This window comes from Lineus longissimus, chromosome 2 (assembly GCF_910592395.1).
Source record: "Lineus longissimus chromosome 2, tnLinLong1.2, whole genome shotgun sequence".
Lineage (NCBI taxonomy): Eukaryota > Metazoa > Nemertea > Pilidiophora > Heteronemertea > Lineidae > Lineus > Lineus longissimus.
In genome coordinates this window covers 24,594,101-24,611,653 of record NC_088309.1, presented here as the reverse complement: position 1 = coordinate 24,611,653, position 17,553 = coordinate 24,594,101, and the positions used below count along the sequence as shown (strand labels likewise).

The 17,553-nt window shown below is 40.1% G+C and overlaps 1 protein-coding gene across 9 annotated transcripts in view; it reads left to right on the top strand.

The window, feature by feature from the left end:
- Window positions 1–17,161, top strand: part of LOC135483180 (gonadotropin-releasing hormone receptor-like) — a 70,521-nt gene extending 53,360 nt beyond the window's left edge. The window contains exons 3-6 of one of the 9 annotated variants that reach the window (XR_010446302.1): window positions 10,329–10,920; window positions 11,899–12,546; window positions 13,022–15,186; window positions 15,740–17,161. Coding sequence is in view for 8 of the 9 variants with exons in the window: in XM_064763814.1 (XP_064619884.1) it covers window positions 10,447–10,920; window positions 11,899–12,720 (1,296 nt within the window). In the remaining variant the exon portion in view is untranslated. Of the gene's footprint in view, window positions 1–684; window positions 1,305–3,557; window positions 3,671–8,698; window positions 8,746–10,328; window positions 10,921–11,898 lie in introns of those variants that run through there. The other 8 variants (XM_064763820.1, XM_064763821.1, XM_064763822.1 and 5 more) reach the window with 8 other exon arrangements.
- The last annotated feature ends 392 nt before the right edge of the window (window positions 17,162–17,553 follow it).

The following is a 17,553-nucleotide window of genomic DNA, read 5'->3' as shown; positions in this document are numbered from 1 at the left end:
CAGAGACAACGGCCCAGCCGAATGTCATGACCATCGGACAACTTGGTATATAAATGGCGCAATAGACTGAGTAAATTATTTTCTAAGAGGTCAGCCACCAGGCCTATGACTTGCATGCGTCATAGGCCTGACCACTGATTTTAAAATATCTTGCATCGATAGGCTACCATCAGCATTCTAAATTTATCCTGTTCTTAAAATCGATGATACTTTATGATACTGCCCTCAAAAACAACCATCTGTTCCTTTTAACTAACCACTTGCAAAAGCGAATTCAGGACTTTTAAATAGTGGTTGAATCCGGGGGTCGAATCCAGCCATCGATGTTGTATAGTTTATACCACGCCAGATGTTGTTGGAGTTGCAGGCGCTCTGTACGTAAGTGTCATTGATGCTTTTTTAAAGCTCGCGCTGTCACATACTCCAACCAAGAGAATAGGTTCCAGCGAGACTTCTCAATTCTGCTTTATCGTTCCAGTGACTCTTCTTTATCCAGCATACACTTCTCAGTTCTGTATAATCGTTCCATGCAGAGACACGTACTTTATGCATTCTAGTAATTGTTCCAGAGACAATATTCTCTAACCTGCATATATCGTTCCAGAGACTTTTCATTTCTGTAATTGTTTTAAAGAGAGGTTCTCAATTATATCGTTCATGCCTTACCGGATTATTGGGTTTTTCCTTTGGAAACGCGTTGAACTGGTCTTTGTCACACAGCGGTACCATATTAGCTGCATATCATACTGTTCCAAGGAGGAGAGGTTACATTTCTGCATATACCGTTCCAGAGAGGCTTCTAAGTTGTACTTGAGAGACGTGTCAGTTTTGCATAATACCGTTCACACATTGCCGGATTTTCGGTGGTTTATTTGACGCATACGCAATGAACTGGTTCTTGTTTGAAACACAGCAACGCCATTTATCATGGATACGACACATGCATCTGCCGCTGACTACAACGTATGACAACATAAATGTAACAGGTGATGTGGTAATTATGTGGTCCGATGTCATAATTCCGGCTCATCATGAACAAAAGAAACCCCGTTAGTAGCTGCGGACTTACAGACAGCGTCACTCATTTGCTTACTGGATTAAAAAATCAACTGGCCCAATCCGATCAGGCGAGACTCATCCCTCGAAAAAAGACCTCTTCTAGCGAAATTTGATTTGATAATGGTGTGACCTGAAGCTGTTACAGCTACAATGTTGTAAATGAGGATTTGTAATTCTACTCTTGGCGAATCAAGTCATCATTGTTCTGTTCCTGGTGAATCCATCACGTTTTCATTTCAAGGTAGGTTCACATTACATTTGTTTGTGAATTTCCATGAATTGTATAGCAAGTCGAATTTACTTGTCTACTGCACTGAAAGGAAAATACATTCCTGGCTTTGAACAAATATTTCGTCTGAAAATAAAACGTGCCAAAATTGAAATTCTGGCTAAAGTGACTTGTACGAAAGTTTGAAAGCACCTGATCGTAGACAAAAGTCCTGCTCAACATTTTATACAGCATGGTATATCAAGTGCAACATGGTCATTTGTTATCATCACCATAGTGGGGATGGGGTCAGTGACAAATGTACGTTTTTAGACCTCAACTAATATATATAAATGTTGATCAGTAATTTTTGAAAGAATCGTAATCCCTCGGGAGGAAGGAGGGGTGGGTCATCCATAAGTGGATGGCCGCTAAATGTAAAATATTTATCTGCAGATAACAACTATTTCTTTCTATCCAACTGCGATAGGAAGTCTTGTCTTTTTGCACAAGTTATTTTATGCACGTACATGTACCAAGAAGTTGTCAGAATAGTAACTATTACAAAATGCCAGATTGGTTCGTGAAATTGATATTTTTCAATGATGGTGATACACGCCGGTTATCATTTCAACAACGCATGGGTGCACATGTGAAACGCTATACCACACTTGGTATGTCATGTGTCGAACTTCTGGTTAGAAACAGCGCATGTTAGCAATAGTTCAATTCTTTAAATTACAGATCATCATACATGTACGAAGCGTCACAGGTTTCTCGAGTTCATTCAAATCCTCTTTGAGCATAATACGATATGCCTGCATTCTCTAAATAAAGTTGTAAAGAGCTGAAAACACGATAATTTAAAAATGGTATGCATTTATCCTTCATATAGCCGAAATTACTATCGTTCATTCACGATATGTAATTCAAATCGATATGAAGCTGAGGTAATGCTCTGATGAATTTGAAGTATAAAATGACAGCTCAAACACAGCTCAGAGGTGCCTCTCCAATGAATGCGAGATTACAACCCGGGCCGACTTTTGATTGGAACTCGAGTTGAATGCGAATCCCTCGAAGTACAATCAAAGGAGTGCAAAACATTGCTCTTGGGGAGCAGCTTCATTGCTGTACAGACCAGCAGGCGCACGAAGATCCAGAATTAATCAATCAATCAAAAACAATCAGTCGATTAATACGCCACCCAAACTGACAACATTCATTAAAAGATATTACTCAGAGTTCCCAGGATACATAAACCCGCTGCTAACAGATATTCCATGGCGTCGTTAGAAACGTTCGAAACTTCACTTTCATTAGAAAGGACTCAATTGACACGGAGCTTGTCTATCTGACTGCGGTCCTTTAAAAAATACTTTTAGCTAATTTAAAACGTATGTCACATTTTCAAGTGGTGTGGAGGTTTTTATTGTGGTTTCGAATAGAAATCGATGCGCTTATAAAAATATCCATTATTTACACTGATTATAATGGAACACTATAGTTAATCCCCTGTAGACGGATGAGAGTCCATACAAGTGTACCCGTCAAATTTGATTAGAGTGGTTTATCGGCATTGATGTTTTCTATCAAATTCCCAAGCACTAATTGATAGGATGTGGCTGAGAGTTCAATAAGCCATTGAAAGCATGTTTGAAATTGCCTCTAATAGTTTTCACTTTGACACTGTTAAAGAACCGTCTTTCAGAACTGATTACCCATGGCGGAATACAGGACAATAAGCCAGCATCAAGTAACCTAAATTGCTGTGTCTGTCACTCCTGAGAATTGTCTCAAAGAATATAAGTAGATTTGAGATATATGGTAGTATTCTAAATCATAAGTCTGTTGTCTGCTCCTCCCCTCGCACACATAAGCTTTGAAAGTGCAAAGTAAATGGCCCTGAAGCTCTGAAGCTGTGGCAACATATGTCTGTACAATTGTTGCGCTCTATGACTCGAACACTAGTCAGATGTACCGACATTCGATCTGAAAGTACCAATTATTAAATTATTAAATAATAGCCACCTACATGTGTAGTGCTTCAAGCGGTGTCATCGGCTGTGGAAATCAGAGATGCGCTAGTAGAATACCTAACTTGTCACAGAACGAACAACTCAAACCGCTAGAGATTGGACACAAGTGGAATAAGCTATTGTATGTTGATATTCGACCTAAAGAGGCGTAAACCTCTCGAAAGAACTCGGGTCATTGTGTGTTTATTCGTGGCTCGTATCACTGTCTCAGTGCATCCTGATTTGAGAGTCTTCATATGATTATGCCTCATTGCCTATAACATATGGTCCATGAGTCGAGGAGTCTATGGATTATGAACTAATTTTGATGGCACATTCTTGACGGTGAGCTATATTCCACAATTGACAAGGATTCATATCGCAGGTAAGACGGCTTGACTCGTTCAATCTTATACACATATCGCTCGGTGTATATGCAATTCGACATTTCCGATAACTAGGCTACTGGCCAATTCCCCATACACCCCCGTATCTGGCAATAGCTTCCCATTGCGTCGGGCGATATGTACCAAAAAGAGTCGAGATCGTCTTCAACTAAACTCATAAAAACGATATTTGTGTGAACGACCCCAATGAATAGCATCTGCTTTTCTGTTATCCGTTCATGTCCTTCCGAGCAGATCTAATATACATGGACTTCCTATTCAACACAATAACAATGATGGGTCCATTGCCTCTTCACCTGCTCAAGCGTGACAAAGAGGAAATATCAGAGGTATGAATGTACTGGCGCAGGAAATGACGGTGGCGGCATATAAGACCACCAAAGGACATCCTGGATACCAGTTTCCTTTAAAGAAATCGTCTACATCTATTATTAATGGGCGTTTGGTTATGTCTAAGGAATTGACGTTGTGTCACGTGCACACTCATGCAAAACTGCATGTATTAACTCAAACGATCCTTCTCACTTGTGTGATTCTTTTTCGTGACCCTATTCTCATTGATAGAAATATTTCGAGTGAGCATGTTATTTGTCAATGATGAAGGACACTTGACGTTTCTCAAAAGAATTGACCGGTGTTCTATCCTGAAACAAATACGTTTCTTAAATAAGAGAGAAGAGGTTCAAGAAAAATAAATGGAATGAGAATTAAAGCGCGATTAGTGACCTATATCTTGAGATTTGTCTTCATCAGTTATCAAGACCAGGCATCAAAATGCTTGGCCGAAAGACTCATAATCACCAGAAGCTGAATATGATATGCATTAACATCAAATCGACCACTGTAACATATGGGATATTGGCTCGTTATAAGTTCGATAAGACTCCAACAAATTATACTTTGAATAGCCTCCCGTCAAGTATGAATCACGCCCCTTGGAGTACTGTACGTAACAGCTTGTGGGGCAGGCTGCAGCCGTCCACTGATATCATCAAGCTAGTCACGACCGATATATCTTGCGTGAAGATATGAATAACACAGTTGTACAAAAACACCATCAATGAGATAATTACACTGTTAATAAAATGATATAAGCCCCTTGTCCATTAAAGGGGAAATCATTCTCTGCGAAGAGGACAGCACTGGCGATGCCACAAATACCAATTTAAACATTTAGGTGCTCTAGGTTTGATTAATCAAGCCACCTACATGTAGCGTCAAAGCTGACCGTGTAATTTTATCTACCGAATACAGACTTGACTATGTTGGCTTCATCGTATCCGACCCCATCAGCGTATCAAGGTGATGAGGGATGGTATCACTATCCGACAGGGTGTTATAGTATTTCCTTTTTCTACACGCCTCAGTTTCATCCTGCAAAGAGCAGGATTTGGACAATACATTGCGTACCTTTCGTGACGTAAATGTATGGCTTCAGTCGCCTGCATCGAGATTAGGAATGCGGGGACTGATCAATGTCACAACCTCATCATACCGCCTCTTTGTGCGTCAATACATATTCATACCCAAATCCTTTCTATTCATATTTGCTCTTTCATAGGTCATTTTCAGACCTACTGATACTAGTTCATTTATACAAGTGCAAGCAATGGTAAAATGCGATATCATGGGTGGCATTAGACTGAGTAGTTCCAATTCAGGCCAGCAGGAGGCTTTCATCTAAACCATATATGCTGAAACCAAGCGGTTGGTCAATGAGGTTTTCATTAACAGTTAGGTATCGGTATCAAACAGAGAAACATATCAATTAAAAAAGTGTGATTCAGTTTTTGTTATGTCTGTAGTCTAGATTGGTATTACAGGGTTGGAAAATTTTCCAAGAAAATAACACCATCGTAATATTGTGTTGCTATGTTTTTTGTGCTGCAGCATTTGGTAGTTATTGGGAAACAAAAATCGGACAAGGCTTCACCCAGGGCGAGATAATTCAAATTGCATTAAGCGAGGATCGCTCAAAACTTCCTGTAGAAATCACATTCCTATACAATTACAGAAATCAGTCTAGCGGCTGAAACATTCGGAAAACTAGGGCCGAAAATCGACAAATTCATGAATATATTACCATAGGATAATTTTAGCGGTTACTCTATGGATTACAGCCTCACGGGATGCTTACGCAAAGGGCAAGAAGGTGTTACGCATTATTAACGCTTCTGCCCTGGAATTGGGAAACTTTCGAAGATGGCAAATCATGTGATTTTCATCAACGTATATACGGTATTTCGATTGACAACTGGTCTTATATGGATCAACTATCGATGGTGGAATCAAAGCCGATGATGATATTGGTCATTTTGAGTTTTTGGTATGTTCTAGAGCGACAGGGCTGATGGAGTCACAGGACGGCATCGACGTGATCGTGTGCTTCTGTCACTGGTGATACCCCGTAATGGAAGTGTCATTCCACATTTGTGTCAGGCGCAGCATGATCGGGATTTGTAGAGCTTTCTCATAAACAGATTAGTACCACATATAACTTCATCACACGGCATCCTTTCTGCTGTGACGACTATATTGGTTCTCGGTATATCGAACCTTAAGGCTATTTATATTTGCCATTTTGAGGTGTCAGAAATAAGGTATCAACATGTTGGTTACAGTCAGATTCACGCATGCGACCTAAAAAAGTTATGGGCTGTACTTCACGACCTAAACCATGTCTTCCATTTTTTATGAAGAAATCGAAGATTTACTCGGCGCTGGTTTTGATAATGAGAGTGCTCCAGGCCCCAAAATTAGCTTCGATTTTGCAAACATATGGATGAAGAACACGCTTGGCCTCCTCTAGCCTTGGTCTGGAGGTGAACTGTTCGTATTGCTTCTGTGGCTGTCGATAACATATCTAAGTGAGGCAAACTCCTTTTTTATCAACTCGCTTCGTTCCAAGCTCTTCCCCTGCTAAACGTGGTCATTATGTTTATAATCCGCACCGAGATGCGATGAAGGGGCCTGTAACCCGACTACATTCTTGCATAGAATCTTTAAAGGCAGTCGATTTGCAAGATATTGGATGACGGTGATTGCTTTAATATCTTCGATCCGATGTAACAAAGTTAGAACTGTTACCTGATGATTATAAAATCCGATATGTTCTAGGTAAAACACAAGAATCACCTACCATCCTCTACTAGCGGGCTGTGTCCATCTCTATTACTCCCCAGGCCAATCTTAAGATAAGTGCCAACAAAGAGTAACCATCAAGTGTACATTATCGCGGCACATGATGAATTGGCAGTTACGGTGACTATGCCTAGGGTGCTAATAAAGTTAATGATAGCCAAAGGCGATTTTAAAAAACCAATTTGTTGTAGAATGTGGTGAGAAATTAACATTCCCTCTAATGCTGAGAAAAGACTGTGCAGATGAAACTAGTGAAAGCTATGGGCAGTAAAACCAATTACAGGTCAAGCCATTGATCTATGCAAGTAATGTCATTGATCCATGGGTGACATCCCTAAGTCTTCAATGGGTCAGGCTGTAACCAAGTCTATCGTTGGATCCGCAGGACCTCTGACCATAAAGATGTCCGTCTTGTCGCTCAGTTGGTGATACCAATCCTCATTCGGTGCGTGACTTCTGGCAATGCTACTGGATTTGTTTCAGTATTCCCAATATTTAGATTGCGCAACCGGTAAACGATCGAAAGTGTTTCACGTGTAATAGAGAGGATACCGTTTATTCAAAATTACTTGAATCATACATGTGAAGCGTTTGATTTGTTTCTTGGACGTTAATGGATTTCAAAGATATCAAGGATCTTTCTTCACATGGATCACAAGCCTAGTTTCTTACATTGAACAAATAATTATGTTAACAAGGCAGTGAGTATACCAGTCCTGCAATGCTTCGTTTTATTTCAACAAAAAGCTAAGAAAGACATGTATTGAGGATTACAAGATAGATGTACATGTACGATTGCTTCTGTTCAGGCAGACGTCGCCCGGTTATGATATATCTGATGTTCATAAATCCGTTGCCGCTGTTCCCCGCTAGCGATCTTCATTAGAGATTGTGTCAATTGGCTTCGAATTAAAAGGTATAATAAGGGTATAATAAGGGTATACTACTACACTACACTTGCACTATATCATAACTATTTTAATCTACTTTCTTTAGAACTAGTACGTACATACCGACACTTTTTCCTGCAAAGAGACTAAACCGCTAAGCATCAGTTTAAAACGTCACCTGAGTGTCACTGTGCTTCCTCTTTTACGATTATTAGCCTGAATTGACGTCGATTTTTGCGTTTTGTCACAGGATGTGCCAGTAGCAAATCTTTGAAAAAAAGTCGGCTGCAAGGTGGCATGTTTGCAGATTGCTCTTACAAGGAGTTGGTATATTTGCTTATCGGGATATTACGAGATTCGCGATAGAGACCGGCTTAATTAACTCTATGACTCGTGGCTATTGTCTGTATCGGATGATTTGCGAATATTGTGGTGACAATCACACCATCTACCGCGCTTTCACCTTGAGAGGATTCTCATAAGATATCGTGAATCAGCGTCTTCTGTATTTGATGAGTCTTGGATGACCATGAATTGAGCATTTCTCAAAGCTGATCGAAGGATATTTCCTCCGCCAAAATACAGATTATCATTACACTATGGTGCCTACGATGTTGGACAGACGTGAAGGTGATATCAGAATCAACAGATTAATTTGCGATCGATCAGTCAACATAAGACCTACAGAAAACAGGTCTCAACCTAGACATAAAAGATTAATAATGTGTTGAAGGCTGTCAAATACTTATAATCTGATTCCACCTCTCATTACCAAGGACTCTGAATCGATCCATTTTGAAATCTATTGTAGCTCATACTTAAATAGTCACTTTACTGGCCATCTGTTTCGTATCAACAAGATAGTAAAGGGGTTCACTCAAGGCAATCATTTCATATTCCAAATCATGTCATTTAGTCGGATTTCTCCATCGTAACGTTGTGTTATTCAATACATTTTGCAAATTCCCAAATCAATGGAGCAGGAGATATCGGGGGACAAGTTTCAACTAAATGATATCAAGGTAGTGTCTTTGAACTTCTTTGTAGTGGTCGACAGCATTGACAGCAATTGTTTCAATAGTTCAACGGGTAAAACCTAGCTTCTAGCCCGACTGCATCACCAGTAATTCTGAACGTATTGGCTCTCCCGTCACTCATGCACTAGAGAACTTTGCCACACCTGAAACGTGAGATTAACTACATGGCCTGTCTGAACTTTCATCACCTCAAGCATAATTCCCCAGCAACCCAAGGCGTGCTAGCTATGAAAGGAACTACAAGTGGCAAATCTTATATCTTTTTTTTACAACAGAGAACGACCCATTCACACCGTATTATATGTTACATCACCTAGTTGAAACCAGTGCACGAATACCTGTTTACTCTACAATCTCTGGCGTCCTTTAACACAATACCATACCCACCAAAGAGCACTCAGACTAACACCAAAACAAACTAACATGTTCACTATATCACTAAGATTAACGAGGACATCAAATGCCTATCATATCAACACGATTCAACGACGTAATCGAAACAAATTGGACGAAAACACCGCACAAAATTAAGAAATCCATGTATGCCATAACCTGCAAACTACAGGCCTACCACGTTATACACACAGCAGCGCACAAAGCATTAGACCGGGATCATGTCCAATTCTGATGACAAGTGAATTGGAACGAAGTCTTGCGTGTGATTGGCTGAGTCATTCTATTTAATACTCTTAAAAACGAACTCTAACGGGAATTTTTGGAACTACTTTATCTGGGTTTGTACAATCATGACAAGAGAGAAAAATGACCTCACCCCATGACAGTCGGGTCTTCAACTGCAGGACCGACAGCTAGTAAATCAGCCGTTCTTATTGACCACGATCAGGGTGGCAGCGTGGCCTGCCAATCTTGGTTGTCAATAATTATGATCGATATATTGGATGTTTTTAAGCGATTGGATACAAGAATTGCTGTCTTCTATAGTGAACACCGTCTATGACTGGGTTTCTGCCGAGGCTAAACCCTCACGCTCTCCCTTTTCTGACTTCAGTAACATTTGGGGCATGATATCTTTGATGATGATGATGATAGGAAAGCCTATTTTCTTACCCCCCCCCCTTCCTGTATTGACGTATCAAGCGTTATTTCTTCTCCGTATTACAACCCAAGCTTAACTCAATGGCAGATATTAAGGTTTTCGACTCTGCAGAAAAACCCAAACTTCTTTCGAACAAAGCAGCGATACTCAATCTACAAACTTGGTATAATAGGGATCATGTGCGATGTTATCGATATCAACAGATACGGCGTTTACAGCATGCAGTCACTGATATCGCCTTTTCCTTCGACTGTCGTCTTCTTGTAGCTTGAGACTTTAAACCGCACCGAAGCCAAACGTACCAAAGATCATGCATTTGATAATAATGGTTCAGGTTTCCCGAGGTTTTTACTTGAGCTAATGAGCAATACTGTTCATTAGTTTCAAGATTTCAATGCTTTTCATCATGCCCGATTTCATTGAGTCAGCGAAATGTTTTCTTTAAGATGTATCGCGGGATTTCAAAAGAAATGACCCTAATTGATAAAAACCTTGGTTTATATCGTTTCAGGTAGGGGGCCACTCTCAGCGGAGGACAAAAAGCAAGCGCCTGCAACCGCAGTTATAACTGTACTCTATGGCCGCCATACTCTGAATCAACGGACAGACGTTGATGACGTACCAACACCATGGCGGAATTAACGACAAGCGATTACACCAACATTACGACACCACTTTTGTTAACGCAACAACTTGTGACGAGGCACTCAGAACCCGATTCTCACTCCCAGGCGCATTCCGTTGCTGACTTAGAATGGAACCGAGGACTGCGCATAAACGTACTAATAGTTTGTGTTGTGATTGGAACTATTGGCTGTTTTGGGGTCTGTCTCTGGATGTGGTACAACACTCGGAGGAAATCTCGGGTCAATACCATGATAATGCATCTGACAGTTTCGGATGTCCTCGTTCTCTGGTTAGCATCCCTCGGACAGATTATTTGGGAATTCATGGGAAATCCCAACTGGTTAGCTGGGAATGGTTTCTGTAAGATATTCAAGTTCCTCCAGACGTTTTCTATCATGGCCAGTAATTATATTCTTGTTGTCATCGGGATTGATCGCCACCAGGCCATTCGGGCCCCACTCAAGGAACCATTCGCAGTAAGTATCATTATTTCAATGCATTCAATCTCATAGGAATAAACATTAAGGTAGATCATCATTATTATCATTGACTTCTTAATTTTAGGTAAAGCATCGTTTAAATCGCCATAAAGGTTGGCCATTCTATTCTCCTCAAGTAATATTTTGATTTTCTCTACGAATGGTGTTTTGTTTCAGTCTGTCTAGTGTCACGATAAATCCTCCCTGAAAGAGACAATCTTATATTAATACAATAATGTTTATTCCTTTATGATCTAGGTGCCAGTCCCATTAATTCATATATTAAAGCTATTTTGTTGTTAACTTAAGACTCACAAGATCAATTCAATTGGTGAAAATGGAAAAAAACTACTCATCTAAAAGAGTCGGATTCAGTTAGTGAAAACGCTTTCAAACGTCATCATTTGCCTTTATCTTGCGTTACATTTGAAACATGTTAAAACAGTTAATGAAATGAATGCCAGAAACATGGTTACTGTTATTGGATACAAGAGTTTTAACATATGATCTGAATGACTTTGAAGTGAATTTTTGCTCAGTTTATTGATAGGACTTGAAGTTGTGAAAATTGAAAGCATATGGAGAGTCATCGCCAGTTCATTCCCGATAAGATGACTGAGGACCAATGCAACATCTGTCACTATTCCCCATCTATCACTATTTCCCATGTATGTCTGTGTCTCATCTGTTATCATCCAAGAACTAGCTGAAGTGACAACACATTTGACAGTATAGAAGACTCAAAGATAAAGATTAAATTGTCTCTGCGGGCCTCTCAACATTGATAAGAAATCCCAAAACGTGCTACTTGCGCCAGATTGTGTGATATTTGAGTGTGGATATAACCGCTGCTAGCGCTGGGCGTTCCATATACAACACTTTTCAGAAAGGCGCTTTTTTCATTGTCAAGTGATTTCATCTTTGGCAGCCGTATATATCGTCTCGTGGTTTGAGCAGCTGCGCTTTCTATTGCAGGTATGGAAGATGGCTGGAGTGGGATGGGGTCTTGCCGGAGTCTTCTCAACGCCTCAGCTTTACATCTTCTCGACCTACCAAGTCGAAGTCAACACGACCAACGAAACATCCAACGCGACTGTCATCATTGAGGAGGAAATATGCCGATCTCTGTTCAAGGACAACCCAATAATACATAGACAAGCTTACCTGACGTTCATTTTTGTGGTCAACTTTTTTCTACCCTTGTTTATCATAGGCATATGCTACATCAGAATATTTTTCAAAATAGCAGAGAAGGTAAAAGAGGGGAAGGGGTGTAAGAAACAGAGCATAAAGCCCGGTAAAGTGCATTTACAAAGTACTCAATCCTCCTCCCTGCCAAAGGCTAAGGTCAAAACGCTCAAGATGACCATAGTTATTGTTCTGAACTTTATAATCTGCAGTACCCCATATTATGTAGCTGAGATGATCATGAACTATGGCGACTGGGCCTCCATGATGACGCCCACAGTCTGGGGACTGTTGGGCGCAGTGACCACGACAAATTCAGTTACAAACTCTTATATTTTTCTACTCTTCAATGCGAATGCTAAGTGCATGCGGAGGATCTGCGGTAGATGTCCATGCGTAGACGAAGTGCCTCGCCACAGAGATTTTGATTCAAGTGTGAGTCTCACAATGAACACAGAAATCAGCCGGACAACTTCTAAATACAGTGCATATGCGCCAGATTTGGTTGAAATGGCCATTACGCCGCCCGGGAATAGTGGGCATTCCAGCAACGATGTTCTTGCCAAGCACAATAATTACACGCGTATGGTGAACCAAGTTGAGCGTTAGGAAAGTGGTTCCTATCGCTCATAAAGATAAAGTGAAGCTTAGTTTTCAAGGCAATAATAGATTCGTCGTAAAAAGTTAGTGAAAAACATACCGGGAAATAATATGTTTAGAGTTAAATGTGTGTTGTTAAATATAACGTATCATTCCATATACATGTAGATCATAAACGCAGGAAACGTTTTTCGAGTATACTTGGTCTGGCTTATGTCGAAATGTGTGACTAACACACATTCTGATGACATTTTTTACATGTTTAATGAAGTTGCTTTGGCAGATGATAAGTTCTTATTGGCATTTTCAGGTTTTCAAGCATGTAGTCCGTTGGGAAAAGAATAGTGTCAGACCAAAAGCTATTTCCATGTCGGAGCAACACTGGTGCACAGAACACGTGTTCATAAGACAAGTATTTTGACCATTTTAGTGCAACTTAAACCTGCATGGTATGTTGTTCATAATATAAAAGTAAAAACCTTTTTATGACTGAGGCTAGCTATGTGCAAGCGTATATAAAGGAATTCACCATTGCGATTTTCTTTACGATTTTTGGGTTTCGATCGGATGTGATGTGTATGGTCACTACACATTAAGCGGGGGATACATCTGCGATAAAAGAGCCGAAATCTAGCGATACAGACCAGAGCTGCTTCATGTTACATGATATATCTCCGTTAGAACAGCAACCTGATACGGCATCCCTATCGCAAGTCTGTCATCCATCGCAAGCCAAAAACGCAATGGTGGATTCGTCGCTCAGAACAATCTCCAAAGGTATAATCTTTTCGATATGTGCATAATCCTTCGTTCAATTAAGTTCGTCGAGATGACATGTTCATCATGTCATCATTTCATTAAATAAAGATGGAGGTAGAATCTATAAACCTGCTGCCTTCCAATATGATATATTGAGTTGAGTTGAGATCTGATTAAATTCAGAATATGAGATAGAGGAAAGGAGACGTTCTCACGTGAGGTGGAGTGACAGTGTATATGTAGACCTCCCCTATATATTGCAAGGTACGGTAATTGTTTTTAAATCACAGTTAATTTGTCTTCCTGTTAGGTATATACTTCTTTTTTCATGACTTGGCTAGACCACTGCGTTCAGATTGTAACGTATTAGGGCTGAGTTGTTCAAAACCATAGTTTTAACGGAGCCGTTAAGTCTTAGCGTCAAAATTCTAATTGGATTAACTGAAAAAGATAACTTCCTTAAGTATACTTACATGTAACGTAACCGTTAAGGATAACGTGACAGTTGTGATTTTGAACCACCCTGAGCTCAACTATACCGTAAATGTACGTCATACAAGAAATCGAAACTCGCTAATTAACAACTTTAGTAGAAATTGCACGACAGCCTCAGTTCTCAAAAGGTTAGAAGAAAATTACGCCAATCCAAAAAAGAATTCTGTACTTTTTAGCATAACTGGACTAGATGGTGCCTGCAGGTTGCTTGGGATAAAGTATTGCTTTCATATTTCTACCCTTTCCACAGCGTCTGATTGGTCCGAGGCACTTCATTGCTCGGTATCGCATGACGTGTTTTGTGTTTCCTGGTGGCGGGTTTACACGTATTACTGATATTTTTTGTAACCTTGGTGTAAACATCTTGTATAAGGCATGCCATGAGCATGATATCCAAACAGGAATGTTGATTTACATTATGAAATTCAGCATGCCTTGTACGTTTGTGGTGATAATGTAGTGGAGATGTTCTTAACACGATTCTGTTGCTGTAAATATTCGAAAGCCACTTCATGACTTTAATAGGATAGAATATTTATCGGTCAAAACTCAGAGGAATAACAATCTCGTATTGTTAAGTTACGCGAGTCGTTGGTGCCTAAAAAACGTTGCAGCCTCTCATTTTACCCATTTGATGAATAGGTATCACCGTCAACGGTTCATATCAGTCAATGACTTCATATCTATCTAAGTGAGCCGTTGGTGTCTGAAGCATGTTTCAGCATCTCGTTATACCAAGAATTAATAAATAGTCTTGTTAATTCTTGGTTTGACCCATCTTTTAAAAAACTAGGTTCATCTCAATCCATTCATACTATGACCGCACAGTTAAGTAAGCCGTTGTTGTCTGAAGCATGCTCCAGCCCTTCATTTATGCCCATCTTTTCCTGGTACACGACTGGCTATCAAATTTCATTTCAATCCATGCATGTTGTATTAAGCGAGTGGACTGTGTTGTTCCCTGCAGGTAGACGGCGGGTTGACAAAACCTGCAAACTCCTTCCAACCTAAATACAAATTTTCACATCACTAAATCATTGAGATTGCCGAGTTACATAATATTGTAAAAATTCCCTTGCAGCTCGCTTGACACAGCAGGCATGTACATTGTGAACTATAAATTCATTTCCAAGAGGTCAAAGTTGTAAGCCAAGACCCGGTTGCTCAATCGGCGCTGGAGACAAACGCCATCGTTAGCTCAACTAAGCATTATCTACATCAGTAAGTTTCATTTACAGTAGTTGCATTAGGCCGGGACTTACATGTAAACTAGCGTTACTGCTAACACCGATTGAGCAAACGGGCCTGATCTGCGACTTCTTAGAACGGAGTTTGAAGTGTTTCATGGCCATTACTACTCCATCCATCAATCATTCTATCAATCATGACCATCGTTACATCATTCAATCATTTACATTCTCTCATCACCATCACAGTAATATCAGGCACATCATTCATAACTTTAGGCGATTCGCAATCATCCAAGTAATCTCCGGAGCAAAACATGACAGGGGAACAGCATCGTAGAGGTGAAGCAAGTAGTGAATCGGCCCAATGTCACATCAAACCCATGACCTCCCGAGCATGCTGCCAACGCTCTTCCACTGCGCATACCGCTGCCCCACACAAAAACAGTCTCTCGACGATCATCGGGTCATCTTCACGTGCACTTCCGCTGAATTCATCTCAATCCACGTTAATTCCACCTGTCTCAGTCACTTGAATTTACATTTCATATTTCTTGTTCAGGTTTTTATGCATTTTCGATTCCCAGGTTTCTACCCTCCGGGCATGATGTCATTTCTTGATGCGAGAAGACACAGCGCCGTCGCACGGCAGAACTGATAACGACTTAAACGTTCAGCTGATCCGCTCGGTTCAGTGGGAGATTTTTATCATGTGAGACCACCGGATCTATTCGTAAAACACCTTGGTTACAACATTTCATTTTTAGCATAGTGTATTACATACATAGCCTCGTTTTGATCACAGAGGTTTTGATCAAACAAAAACCATATTAAATTAGTACCATCCTTGGGGCAAAAACAGAAGATTATGAATGAAGCAGGTTTGAGGTGTTTCAGAATAGATATTGATACCTCATTGTCATTGGTTGTCTCACCAAACACAGCTTGGGTGGAGATGTCATTACACCCAACCTCGGCTGCGTTTAGTGAGTCAAAAATACCTCCAGTTTGTTTAACTGCTTTAAATCAGCATGTAATTCTTGATTTATAACATCATTATGATCCAATGTGATCCATGGTTAGTCAGAAGTCGATGTTTTCAACTATGCTTCCATCTATCCAAATTCGCCGAAAATACCGACAGTAAGGTATCAACTTCTACAACTATAATTCCAATGTCGAGTTTTGAAACCAGAAAATGCGTGCAGCAACATTTGTGTTCAGTGTATTGGACACCTTGAACTTATGTTGTAAATACACCCACTCCACATGGCCATGCACGGGGGAACAAAAAGGCCAAAATGAAAAAAGCAGCTAAAAAGATGTCACAAACATATTTCAGGGGACGGTTCAGTTTGAGCGATACCGACCATAATGGTTGTCACACCAGACAAACTCGTGGTGGGACCACCAATATTTCTAGTTCGGTAACAGAACTGTTTTTCGGGCGTCTATTTTGTTTTAGGATAGTACATGTAACTGTGCCTTTCAAGTCTACGTCGTCATCATGATTCTCGACGCTTTTTATAGGCTGTATATACATTACGTGTCAGCTTATAGTTGTTAACAAACCATTGTAATTACTATTATTAATATGCAGATTGGACTATCATCCAGTATAGATTTGAAGGGGGACTACAGGAATGAGCCAGGTGGGCCAGATTAAGTTGTACGAAGTTGTCGATAGGTTAGTCTCCTTTCTTACAGTATACATCGGTGCACTCACTGATGTAAGCCCAAAACAAGACCCAGTTCTCTAATTTGCAAATGAGTCAGCTTGAGACAACTAATTTTCAGAGCCCGATCCTCGCTCATGTCTATAGTCCCCCTTTAACCTCATAGTTCCGGGGAAACAATGAATATCCCATGGCATCAAGTACATGTACCTTGCGAATTTCTGCAGGCCATGATGATAGTGTTCTGCACGAATGTCTTTATTTTGTAAACATATCGGTATCGTTATGTTAAATATTAATAAAACAATAAAATGCATTATAGTTATTGACAAACGTGTTAGGAATACTTTTTATTACGGCATACAAATGTATAAGATACAATGCAATTTAGAAAAATTTTCAAACAACATTCTATCTCTTATCACGGACGTCAAGGCATCGACACAGAAGTACAGATTTCTCGGACAGTTTAAGGAAGGATTAAAAGTTTTGCGGATATTTGTTTACATTTTCAAACAGATTTCTTATCGAGAGTACGGAAATACAACTTTAAAAATGTGGCACTATTGAATTTAAGGCTACTCGCTAAGCGTCATATATGCCCGATACAAAAACCAAATATTCAAAACGTTCGTTTCAAGATACACCAGACTCAAGTTTATGCCATCGATAAATTCTTACGGCCTGGTGCCCTTGTTCAGTTGGAGCATACATTTCGGTGGGCA